The sequence below is a fragment of the Podarcis bocagei genome (genome assembly GCF_964188305.1).
Source record: "Podarcis bocagei genome assembly, chromosome: 12".
NCBI lineage: Eukaryota > Metazoa > Chordata > Lepidosauria > Squamata > Lacertidae > Podarcis > Podarcis bocagei.
This window is the reverse complement of record NC_138137.1, coordinates 50,836,759-50,848,900: the sequence shown is the minus strand read 5'-3', so window position 1 is coordinate 50,848,900 and position 12,142 is coordinate 50,836,759. Positions and strand designations below refer to the sequence as shown.

At 37.5% G+C, this 12,142-nt stretch overlaps 1 protein-coding gene across 10 annotated transcripts in view; it reads right to left on the bottom strand.

Annotated features, from left to right (window-relative positions):
• The window catches only part of KMT2C (lysine methyltransferase 2C), a 154,363-nt gene that overhangs the window by 54,726 nt on the left and 87,495 nt on the right, over positions 1-12,142 (bottom strand). For 9 of the 10 annotated variants that reach the window (XM_081163407.1, XM_081163406.1, XM_081163411.1 and 6 more), the window contains exons 14-20: positions 7,650-7,769; positions 5,814-5,930; positions 5,595-5,696; positions 4,691-4,795; positions 2,266-2,447; positions 1,876-2,040; positions 632-741 (exon numbers count right to left, since the gene is read on the bottom strand). In XM_081163407.1, coding sequence (XP_081019533.1) covers positions 632-741; positions 1,876-2,040; positions 2,266-2,447; positions 4,691-4,795; positions 5,595-5,696; positions 5,814-5,930; positions 7,650-7,769 — 901 coding nt within the window. The remainder of the gene's footprint in view (positions 1-631; positions 742-1,875; positions 2,041-2,265; positions 2,448-4,690; positions 4,796-5,594; positions 5,697-5,813; positions 5,931-7,649; positions 7,770-12,142) is intronic. The other variant, XM_081163410.1, reaches the window with a different exon arrangement.

Genomic DNA, 12,142 nt, shown 5'->3' with positions numbered 1-12,142 from the left:
TGTGTTTTTAGTATACCTAAAATCCTTTGCTTATTAGGGGCTACCCCACATTTTGTTCAAAAAATTGCTTTGGAGAGTAACTACCATAGACTTATCAAAATTTTCAAAAGTAGAGGCTTGGCTTTTGAAAAAATAGGTGGTCCTCAGTAATTAGCTAATTGAGAACCACTGACTTAGAGTAAAAAACAACACATATTTTTACATGTCTGCTGCTATTAATGCAACTTATGAAAAAAATAATCCTGAGAATCTTGAGGTAAGAGAAGTCTATCTGACACTGAGAGCAAAGTATTCAAGATAATGTTATTGTTAAATAATGAATTTCATCTGTTCAAAATCATGGTGCTCCGAGTGCAGTCTTTCTCTCACTTGTGGGCACACTCTTGCTGCTATTATAATTTTAAGCAGACTTACAAATCCTCTGGGAAGAGATTTACCCAGCTTTCTACTCTAAATTGTTTTTTTCCTCATTAATAATCTTGCAGTGCTAAAAGCAAGACAAAAGAAATTATTTCCCTCAAGTACTGCCTCTGAAATCAATTCAGCATCTGCCAATCAGGAGAAAGACCAAAAGAAGTTGTTTCCAAAGCTAGTGCTACGCTGCTAGATACCCAATTAAGAAATTCCTTACCATTTGCTGGTGGTATGTATGGCTGACACATGGTACAGTCAAAGCCACTGTCAGCCGTGCTTTCAACTTCCTCGTCTGTGTTTAAGTTTTGACAGATTGTGTGCATCCATCTGGAAGTTAAGTTAAAAAGGAGAAAATGAAACGTATACCATTTTATGCCAAAACACCATTCAGACTCTCTTTAGATTGAAAGAAGCACAGAGCACGTCTACTGCTTTAAAAGTTTCCCTGTAAAGAGGCATGATATGAAGACCCCAGAGGAAGTCTGCTTTAGTCCCAGAAGATAGTTGTTAAAATGGTCAGATAAGACAGGAGTACTTTGGGTAGATGGTTTGTCCACCCAGGGGAGCAGTGTTCACTCTCTGCTAGACGGGATTATACTCTCCCCAAGCAACAGGCTGTACTTTGGGAGTGCTCTTTGCAATACAGAAGCAACTTGCACCTCTAAATGTTGCATCAGAGGCCTGGCTTGAATGTCGTATTACATCACAGTTAAAAACAAACTATGAACAAACATCGTGCTGGTGCATGCTGCCCAACATTTCTCACTCTCTGCTCCACTCCTGCTCCTACTGCTGCCGTGCTGCAATGTAACAAGCCAGGCTTGTGGTTTCCCTCAAACCAACCATGAGCAGTAAGCCAAGAACAAACCTTGATTGCTATCCATGGTTTTTTGGACAAAAACAAATCATGAGCCTGGGTTCAGACATTATGATGAACCAGTGGCGTAGCGTGGGTTGTCAGCACCCGGGGCAAGGCAAGTAATTTGCGCCCCCTAACCCGTGGATTTGCGCCCCCTAACCCTAACCCCCAGATGTTGTGCCCGGTGCGGCCGGCCCCCCTGCACCCCCCACTCTACGCCACTGTGATGAACCAGACTATGGCTTGTTTCCAAGAATGTTTAATCACTGGACACCAGCGAGTTGCATGTCCACATTCAAATATACTTGGTTTTAAACTATAGTATAACGTGATGTATGAACCAACTCAAGAGTGCCATTTATCAACTCAGGATGAAGAGATAACTTTCTTTAAAAAAAACAACCATGGTGGTTTTCTTCTTTCTGATATTAGCTACAGCTTTTTCTTTGAAAGAGGCTTTCTCTTATTGGAAAGTGACTCTGATAAGGGAGAGAAAGTAAATTCCATATGATAAATTAAAACAATCTTCAGTCCACATGACACTATGAGCAAATTATTGACATATGAAAATATATAATTCACTGTGTAGCAGAAACTCTGACCTGTCACACTGTCTGCATTGCAGAATAAGCTCTTCTTCTCTGTAATTGCAACAGCAGACTGGGCAGGTAGATAAACTTGCACAGGGAGCACACTGTGTGTAATTATTTTGCCATTCACATCTAAGACCAGGAGACGTAGCACCACAATGTCTGCACCAAACACACCTGTAAAACACAAAACAATATCTTTCTTAACATGGGCTCATGGCAAGATTCACTGCCTAACTTTATTAAAATACCTATTTTCACCTTAAAATTGTATTATCTTTAAATTACAGCAAAATGTAATTTTCCAAACCAGCCTTGCCGTATTATATTAATTAAAAGAAAATATAGTCAGATTAAAAGAAAACATTAAAAGTGGGGGGGGGGGAACGAAGTTACACATACCATTTGCATTTCCACCCTCCTTTAGGAACTGTCTGCAGTGGCGGATCTAGGCAGTAAGTGTGATAGCTGATATCACAATCATCGCAAAGGAGCAGTCTTCCTGGATCTGTAGCCTTCCCACAGGCTTCACACACAGTGCATTCCAGACATCTCCAACCTTTGTGGAGCACCACTTTTGTTATCTGCATAGTGGAAGACAGCAGGTAATTATTTATGGAAGCCATACAACCTCAGTTGATTTACAGGCTTATATTCTCAATAAATTTGCTTCTATCATTTGGAAATAGTATTTTTGTAATGTTTATGCTCTCCTTTTTGTTTTAGAGGGAAGTCCTCGTTTTTTGAGAAGTCAAAAATATCCTTGCATTCAATAGCAATGTACATTGTGCTCTCCAAGATTATGGATGAAAATTTGTTTTAGATTTTTTAAAAAATAAAATTGCCCAAGTGTAAGGATTCAACGTACTCTCAGTTATTGCAAATATCAAAATCAAGATTCACATTTACTGAAATTAAAAGACAACATAGTTCCAAAATCTGGAGAAATACAGTTTGCTCTTGATTTACAAATCTATTTGGCATCTCCTCCCCATTATGGCATTTAAACAAAAATACAATAGTGCCAAATATTACTTTCCTAATTTTAAATATGGCTATCGTTAAGAAACATACATCAAAACTTGAAAAAAGAAGTTTTTCAAAAAGGTCCATCATAGTACTTGACAGAAGCAAGGCACAATGTTCCAAACCTCTGAATCAGTCTTTACCACCATATGTCACAGTGCAAAAGCCAGTTTACATATCACTCTGTTGCAAAGTGATCATATGAATACCAACCTCACACTGCTTATTTAGAACCCTAGAGATTCTCTCCCACTAGCAGAGATGGTTGGGGAAATATGAAGTGTTCATGCTCTGTGAAAAGAGCGAGTGTGCTCCAGTTATGTCGCACACTCTCAAAAGGAGCAATTCCTTGCAAGAGGTAAGAAGTTGGTACTGGCTAGATAGTTCTTTCTTAGACAGTTGAAACTTCCATCTTTCTTGGGGGAGGGCAGGAGAAAACAAAAGAGAGCTGCTCCTGACATGCTAAGTATGAGAGGGCTGGAACTGTCTCCTTCACAAGAGTACAGGAAAAGTCAAGGGGCAGGCAAACACTGGTAAGGAAAGGTGTTTGTAGGTTCAGGATTTTAAGCAATCAAATCAGTGTTGGTTTTGCTGTGATCATTAAGAGTGTAATGTGTGAACCAGCTCTACCATTCCTGAATGTCTTTCTTTTTTCATTCACTAGTGTACGACAACACAGTGGTGTTGTCTGTTGGAGTAATCAACCTAAATTTTCTTCAAAGCAATTCATGAGGATTAAAATGCAGTGGTGCCTCGCAAGACGAAAATAATCCGTTCCGCGAGTCTCTTCGTCTAGCGGTTTTTTCGTCTTGCGAAGCAACCCTATTAGCGGCTTAGCGGATTAGCGCTATTAGCGGTTTAGCGGCTATTAAAGGCTTAGCGGCTAAAAGGCTATTAGCGGCTTAGCGGCTTAGAAAAAGGGGGGAGCGAAAAAAATCGCAAGACTCGCAAGACGTTTTCGTCTTGCGAAGCAAGCCCATAGGGAAATTCGTCTTGCGAAGCGCATCGAAAAACGGAAAACCCTTTCGTCTAGCGGGTTTTTCGTCTTGCGAGGCATTCGTCTTGCGGGGCACCACTGTGGCTACTTTTATGGAGTGTTCAAAAGTTTACCCCCTCTACTACACTAATCATTCTGTGAGAACAAAAGCTGTCTAGAGTATGTTATAGCTTCAGTACAACCCTTTCATAAAAGTGCATGTGATTTAATACATTAAAAGAATATTCCCTTTTTAAATAACTGCACTTAAAAGACGATTCATTATTTATATGCTAAAGCAAATAGCTTATTATCTGTGCATGTCTTCCCATAACTATCCAAATTTAACTTTTTGCACATTCTCTCCTAGCTTAATGAATGTAAGAAATTAACTACTCCAGTTTCTGAAAATTCTGATAGCCAGCAGACAAAGTGAATTAACCAAATCTTACTGCGGTCATAAATGAAAATGAACTATATTTTTTTAGGAAACCAGCCTTAAACAAAACAAAACACACTATACTGCTTCATATCTTAATATTTAGGTTATATCTAGCTCAATACTGAGCTCTTATCTCAATACTTTCTTTTAACCATCTGCAAGATAAACGGTGCTATTTATAGCTGAAAAATTACACAAAGGTTAACTTCTCTTGCATTTATAAAATGTCATTTAATTAAAGTGCTTTGTCAGTTGCATACAAATAATGGTCACATTTCCAGAGGAATATTTTACAAGCTAAAATACTCCTTAATAATGTAAAAACTGGAATCAATGCAGTGTATGCAGGGACAATATGCTGACAATAATTTCAAAGTGCTCACCTTAATACTGACACAGTATGGATGGTAACACTGACCACACTGAGAGCAGGCAAGCAATCGTCCTTCTGCACCTTGGCCAAAACTCCCACAAACTACACACATATCCTAGAATATCAAAGAAACATTTTCAGGTAAACAACTAGTACTAGGTAATTAAAACATGGAAGAAATATACAACTTTAATCCATTTTTAGCAAACTTTGTTCTCTTTCAAAATTTCAGGTGTATACAGTCTTCTCATTATTATCATTAATATACCCCATGTATACAGCAAAAATTAGTAATACTAGTAAAACTATCTTGAACATTTTTGTAATGACAGGTAGTTAAAGTCTTAAAACAATTTTAAAAATCTACAAGAATTTCCAAAATATATTAGAAGCTCATTGCAAATGTCCAAAGAGAGATGGACCAAAAATATCAGCTCAGCTTTAGATCTAACTCACCTCTAGCTTTAAAGACCACTAGAATTATGGCCAGAAGCTACATAGCAGCCAGTGTAATAACAAGTGATGAAGCAATGCTATTACCTACCCTCAAAACTTAAGAGGACAGTAGCCACACAATGCAATAACTGCAGCCTCCCAACAAATGGTATTCTGTTTTCTCTACTATAGTAGCCCATATACAGAATAGTTAATCCCTAAATTTAACAAAACACTAACAGGCTTATTACTTGTTTTATGGTTCACCAAGTAATGTTATAAATTATCTAGATTAAACACCTATGGATAAATTAACTATTGTCAAATGTCTTGCTAGGAAGAGGTTGGATGTCACCAGAAGTGGACAGCTAGAATAAACAATACCATTAAATATTGCCTACACTTTTCATCTGAGGCTTAGAAATTGGGAAATAGCCAATGACATTAGAAAACAATAAAATATGAATTAATATTGCAACCTGATGCAAAGTAAACTTGTCACTGCTAGAAAACAGAACAACAGTATTGTGCATTGAGTTTTCTTCCTCGTCTTTGTTAGATGAAATGTCCATATCTGTGACCTACAAATAAAAGAAAACAAAAACTTAACAGTTTTCTGGCAGTAAAAGCAGATCATTGTGAGCAGAGACACGAATCAAGACTTCTGCCTGCTCAAATAATATGCTAGAGATTCTTACCCCTGGAGAAAGAAAAGATCCAATTCCATTTTTAAGTTTTGATCTCCCCCGTCCACCTCTTCCAGAAAGGCCTGCACCACGTGGTCTCCGCTTCCCAGGAAACCCTGAGCCACGACCCTATTTAAAGCAAATTAAAACATTTAGATGGAACTAAGCAATGCTTCATAGAAATGTTCCTTATAAAGCAGACTTTGTTAGAATACAACAGGATTTTGTATTTTGCAACACAACAGGATTTTTCACATGAGCATGTCCCACAGCAGGGCTTGCAGATATGAAGAGATCTTGATACACAGCATATAGTGAGGGTTGCGGCCTATGAACCTTTGTCAAGTATCTTATTATGAATTTTGATCCAGGTGGGGTTTTTGATTTAGTGGGAGTCATTTGCTAGCAGAAGAGGAGGAGAGGAAGTTTTTGCTACCCAATAATCTGTCCTGAAAGGTCGCCTGGCAAATAATGTTTTTCCTTCTCTCCAATTAGCAGGCACCTCTGCTGATACAGCAGTGCAAGAAGCACCAACTAGATTCCACTCTATGCTTATATCCTGCATTGGCGTAAGAGTAGCTTCCCATCAATCTCATCAAAGGCATGCCTAACACTGTACACACTATTCACAAGGTATGTAATAGACATTGATGACTTGAGAAAATGGGGAGGGGGAGTAAAACTATTGCTTGCTAAGAGAAAATTCACAACAATGTTCACTCTAGCTGCACAGATAGTTCTAGAAGGATGTTATCAACTGAAAGTACCAACACACCATTAGCTTAGATCACTAATAAAATTTGTAAATGATACAGAAAGAAAGGACACGTTTTCATGAAACTTAATATTAAATTAATAGTACAATTACTGATACAAACATATCAATCAAATGTGGGTGTGCTGAACATGAGAATACAAATGAACAATTCTAAGTCTCATGAGAAGAAAAATTCTTTTCAGCTTGCTCAGGTCTTAGGCTGGTTACTCTAGATACAGAGTTCATCTCTTCTAATAATGTATACAACTAAAGGTTATTTTGAAACAGGAAGCACAACAAAAAGCAGCAGCACCTAGTAAACAAGAGGTAATACAATAACCTTCACAAAAATACTGCAAAAATAAAAATATTGATTTTATCTGTACTGTATCTATATTATGCTGATAATCTTTCAGGGCACATTTAGTATTTCAGCTTTTGAGATTTAAAAAATTCTTAGTTAGGCTAGATTCTGGTGAAGAATTCTGGAAAATTCAGAACCTTGCATACTATTTTGCGATATTTCGGTTGACTTAATAAAGGTACTGTCCTAATATGGATTTTTTACTTTGTGGAGCCACACAGCTACCTTTACTTTTTATGTTAGTAGCAAGCTGCCATAAAACTCTTTCTATGGAAATAATAATCTGCAGCCCTTTGTGTGAGACCTTCTGCAGGAGGAGCAGAGAAAATTAGTTTTACAGCAACCTCTAAAGTATGCACTGGCCACTGGAGGTTTCATACACCATATACATTGGTCTCCCATCTATGTTTTATTTCAGACTCCATCCAGATGATAGCAGTAACTCATAACATACAACATGGCCCAGTTACAGTGTACAGAATACACCCTGTAGGCGTTAAGCACCGCATACAGCTGAATTAGAAATTGACTCAATGTTCATTCTGCATGCACTGAGAGAGAATGTAGGGATTTTTAAAAAGCAAGTTATACAGCTGTTTAAAAACTGGGTTTAAGTAGCATATTAATTTAGCTATGCTTCAGAAGGGTTTTCATTAGTATCTTTTTATAATGGAGAACAGCAGAGAGATAGCAAAGGATAACAAGAATATAAATACAAATTAATTACCACTTTGATGCTCCATATGGCACTGCCAGGTAGCGGTCTGGACTTAAAAGTTTCCCGACCTTCTGAAATGTCTGGGGACCAGGAAGGTGGGCTCACTGTATTATGGCTACTCCAAGCCCCCTAGGATATGTCAGGTGAGAAAATAGATGTATAAAACTCAGCCAAATAAAATAAAAATAAAGAACGCAAATAAAAAGTTCTGAAAGCAAAGCACATGCAGGCACACAAATACTTGGTTTAACAAACACATGGATTTACTGGGATAAATTTCAACCTAGCACTCACATTTATACAGGATGAGCATCAGACTTCAAGTGTGAATAAAATGTTGATTAAATAATAAATATAAAAGAGAAGCACTGCCGGAAAACAAAAGATTGCTTGGCATGAGGAACAGATGAAGTGTGACTGTGACTCAGTTATAACTTTTATTACTACAATACTAAACCAAGATACACCTATTTGGGATCATGGCTGTATTTTTATGGCAATATTATTTCTGTATTTCAGTCTGCATCTTGGAGAAGGCAACTGACTTGGGCTATGTTGTGTGACTGTTAAAATAAATTTAAAAAAATTACAAACCAGAAAAGCTAAGAAGCATAGCAGACAAAAATGGATTAAAATAAAAGGTATAATATGAAAATGAAAAATAAACGAACAGTTAAAATATCCATGAGCTGAAGCTATACCACCCAAGCACTATTTTAAAAAAACAACTGAAATTCTTATATCAAATAAAATTAGCAAGCAATCTTGTCTATAAGTGCCTATTATATTGTATTCTGTAGAGTCCAAAAATGGACTAAGATTGAATTCACCAAGGCAATTTCCATGAGCTGAATTGCACATATGAGTTTTCTATACTTGTACATAAGTCTTTATGTATAGGAATACAATCCCTAGATGGAGACTGGGGATCAGACGTCATCTGTAAGGATCCCAGAACTGCATTTGCAATACTCTCCACCCCCAATCCTTGCTAATCTTTATTTCACTTTTGCTATGCATCTACAGTAAGTGTAACAGGTGGCTGTTTCTTTGAACAGTATCAGTAATGCTCTCAGTTTCCACACAAAAAAAATATTTAGGAATAGGGTTCCTCAAATTTCAGGACTGGAGATACTGTGGCCCTCCAAATGTGACTGAACTGCAACTTCTATCATCCCGTGCTGGCTAGTACTGATGGAGTCCCACAATGTCTCTGGAGGATAACAGCTTCCTCTTCCCTCTCATAACTGGAAAAAGTCTCTAAACTTTAGGTACCCTCAGAAATACAGTTGTTTTATCAAACAGACAGTTGTACAACAAAATCTTTTAGACTACTCTAGCACTAAGAAGTCTTGTAGCACTAAAACTCCACTTTCATAACTTAATAAAAGTACTAAAATATGATTCTATGAAATTTCATCCTAAATATACTAAACATAAGAATATTTCTACATTTGTGTGTGCAGCTAGCTTCTTGAAGGTGTCAGCTGACACACTAGTGTTATGTATACAGACAAAATAGCAAAATATGGTTTGTCAAGAATCAGGAAATAATGAAAGCAATTAGCACATGTGAATGAGTGCATCATCAGAAGATTAATTCGCTAACTACCCAAATCATAATCTGGTGCCATGTCTAAATAAGACCATTATCTTCAAAAGAGATTCTCAAAAACAGGAAGAGCACTCAGGCGTTTGATTAATGTCCATGAAAGCACAACTCAGGAGAAAGCTCATTTACTTAAAACAAAAATAAAACAAAAAGTAGTAATTGGTGTGCACTCTGAAACAAACTGCCATTTCCTTAGAATTGATATTCATTAATAAAGAAACACACAGCATCAACAACACAGATCAAAAGTTTAAGAAAAATGTTAACAACTACACTGCCCAATGGAAAGTCCATTCCTACTTGCCTATAATAAACAAGAACAAAGCGAAGGTAGGGTACAGCCAGCAAGTAGCAGGAAGAGGCAGCAGTTCAACAGCAAGCAAGTTCCAGTCTGATATTACAGATGTGTTCTACCTCTATTTTTTCTGGTTGATCATGCAGAAGTGGATTATCTATTATTAACTGTGCTATCAGGGAGTGTGACCCTGACGGAAACCAACTCCTGCACATCTCTAACCAATCAGAATGAAGAAGAAGCAGGACACACCAATAATATCCATCACTGGAAACTCCAGGGTCCTGCTAGAACTATCAAATTCTGTGCAGCTTCCTTTTTCAAAAGGCTCCTGAGCAGCACCATTAAAACAAAAAACTAAGCTGCATCTATCCAGCGAGCCTTTGCATACATATTGGTCAGTGACGGTAGTGGTAATTATTTTTATTGAAACTTAAGGCATGCTGGCTGGTAAATGTGCATAATATTGCTTTGCCACAACGGCCTTCAAAATGGCAGCATGTTTGCTCTCTCTCTATCTAAACCCCCAAAATTCCCTTAAATGAGACCTACAAGTTAAACCTAGTGTGGTCAGAATTTATATAATTATGTCCCTACATCAACTTCTGTTGCAAATCATCAGAACTTCCCATGGTCTGTGTTAGGATATTTATGTAAACTGAAATAGTATTCATGTAATTCCTCAAATATCTTAGGCAGCATGCCATATTTTCTGGAAATAAGCATGCATGGGACAAATCAAAATTGTGTTTAAAGATTCAGGAAGGTTGCAGGGGAGGCGAATACATATTGAATTTCTTCTGTGGCTCCCAACATTTTTTAACAGTCAGTGTCCACTCAACAGCAGCCTTTCTGTAATGGATCATGTGTCCATGGCAGCCATTTTATGATGGTGCCCACAACATCTTCTCAAATCCCAGATGTGCTTATGGAAAGTTTCGGATTCCTGGAACATAGGTGGTAAGAAGAGGCACTCTCACAGTACATTTATTTAGGCAGAGCAGGAAGTGCTGCCAGTCACTGATACACTTTTACCAACTTCTTAATAGCTAAGTTGCATGGCTAACATAGGCTTTGAAAAGCAGACCAGTGGTCCTGAATCTCTTCATTTCCTAACATTGTCATCTTTCTTGAAGAGAATTTCTTATTCTGCCAGCTACCTGTCTACAAAAGCATTAAGGCCTACACAAGTATACCATCCAAATGCCATCCAAATTAGTGGGGGTAAGTACTCCCATTACTTACCTTTTTGCAGTCAGGCAATGTTTCCAACAGGCAAGATTTAAAAACGCAAATGCAAGAGACCCATTTCCCCACAAACTAATTCCTAATTAGTAGTATGAAAGCTAATTGTCCTTTGCCAGATGAAATACACAAAATCCTATATATGTCTAGCACATGATTTAGGGGCAAGGATAACAAAAGATTAAAAATACAACTTGTCCACCTAGACATATATTTCTCTTCTGTGCCCCTGCCCATTTTTTCTAGTGCTGCCACTGTGTGTCAGGGGACTAGAAGTCCTCTCCCAATCAGTCCCTTACATGCCTCCTTTTGCCTTTTCCACCATTAGAGCATCAGTAAAGCCAGAGGTGCGATGGCAGCCCACCTTCTTTGCTAAGGAAGAGACTTCTGAGGGCAGATCTTCCAATGAACATAGGATTGCACCCATAACTATACAGTTGTACCTTGGAAGTAGAACCAAAGCGTTCAACTCCCAATGCGTGGCTTTTGATTGGTTGCAGGAGCATCCTGCAGCCAATCGGAAGCTACGCTGGACTTTCGGCTTCCGAAAACTGGAACAATCACTTCTGGGTTTCGATCACTTGGGAGCTGAAAGGTTCGAGTTCAAAGGCGTTCAGCTTCCGAGGTTCCACTGTATATGCATTATTGTTAAAGACAGGTTGCAAAGAAAATATAAAATGGATTATAATTTAGTAGAAGTCAGTGAAACCCATTGCTGTACCGAAAATTGTGTGGGCTAAAGCAGACGTGGCTAATTATGTATCCAGTACTAAGCATAGCATGAACATTAAATAAATTGTGATAAAATAAAAACATTAATTATTTTACTCTTCGGGGGGGGGGTGGAACCTGTCTAAATGAAAAACAACTTTCATAGGAAAATCCATTTGTTTTTTAAGGTTCCTGCACCTAGGAATAATTTATAATAATTAGAAATCTAAATCAGCCATTTTATCAGAACATTTTATTCTCTTTTTGCCAATTAATATTATTTCATTTAGAATATATATGTAGACTAAGAATAGAGGGGGAAACTATAAAGAAGTTCATTAAATCAGCAGTGAAATAAATTATCTAAGTAACATGTGGGTTCTAAAGAGGATTAAATGAGACTTGCACAGCAAATCTTTGAACAGCATTGTTTTTCACCACCTACAAGTAATAAATGTTTGGTCTGGACATCTCTAGCTAAATTAGTAATATTGGAAAATATGCTTTACCCTGAATTAATTCCAGAATACAAACCTTTCAGAAAAACCACAGGAAACATAATTACTTCTCTTTCTTTCTTTCTGACAAAATCTGTACAAACATTTACTCATGAAATCAGTTCTCCACAGTAAATTGTTG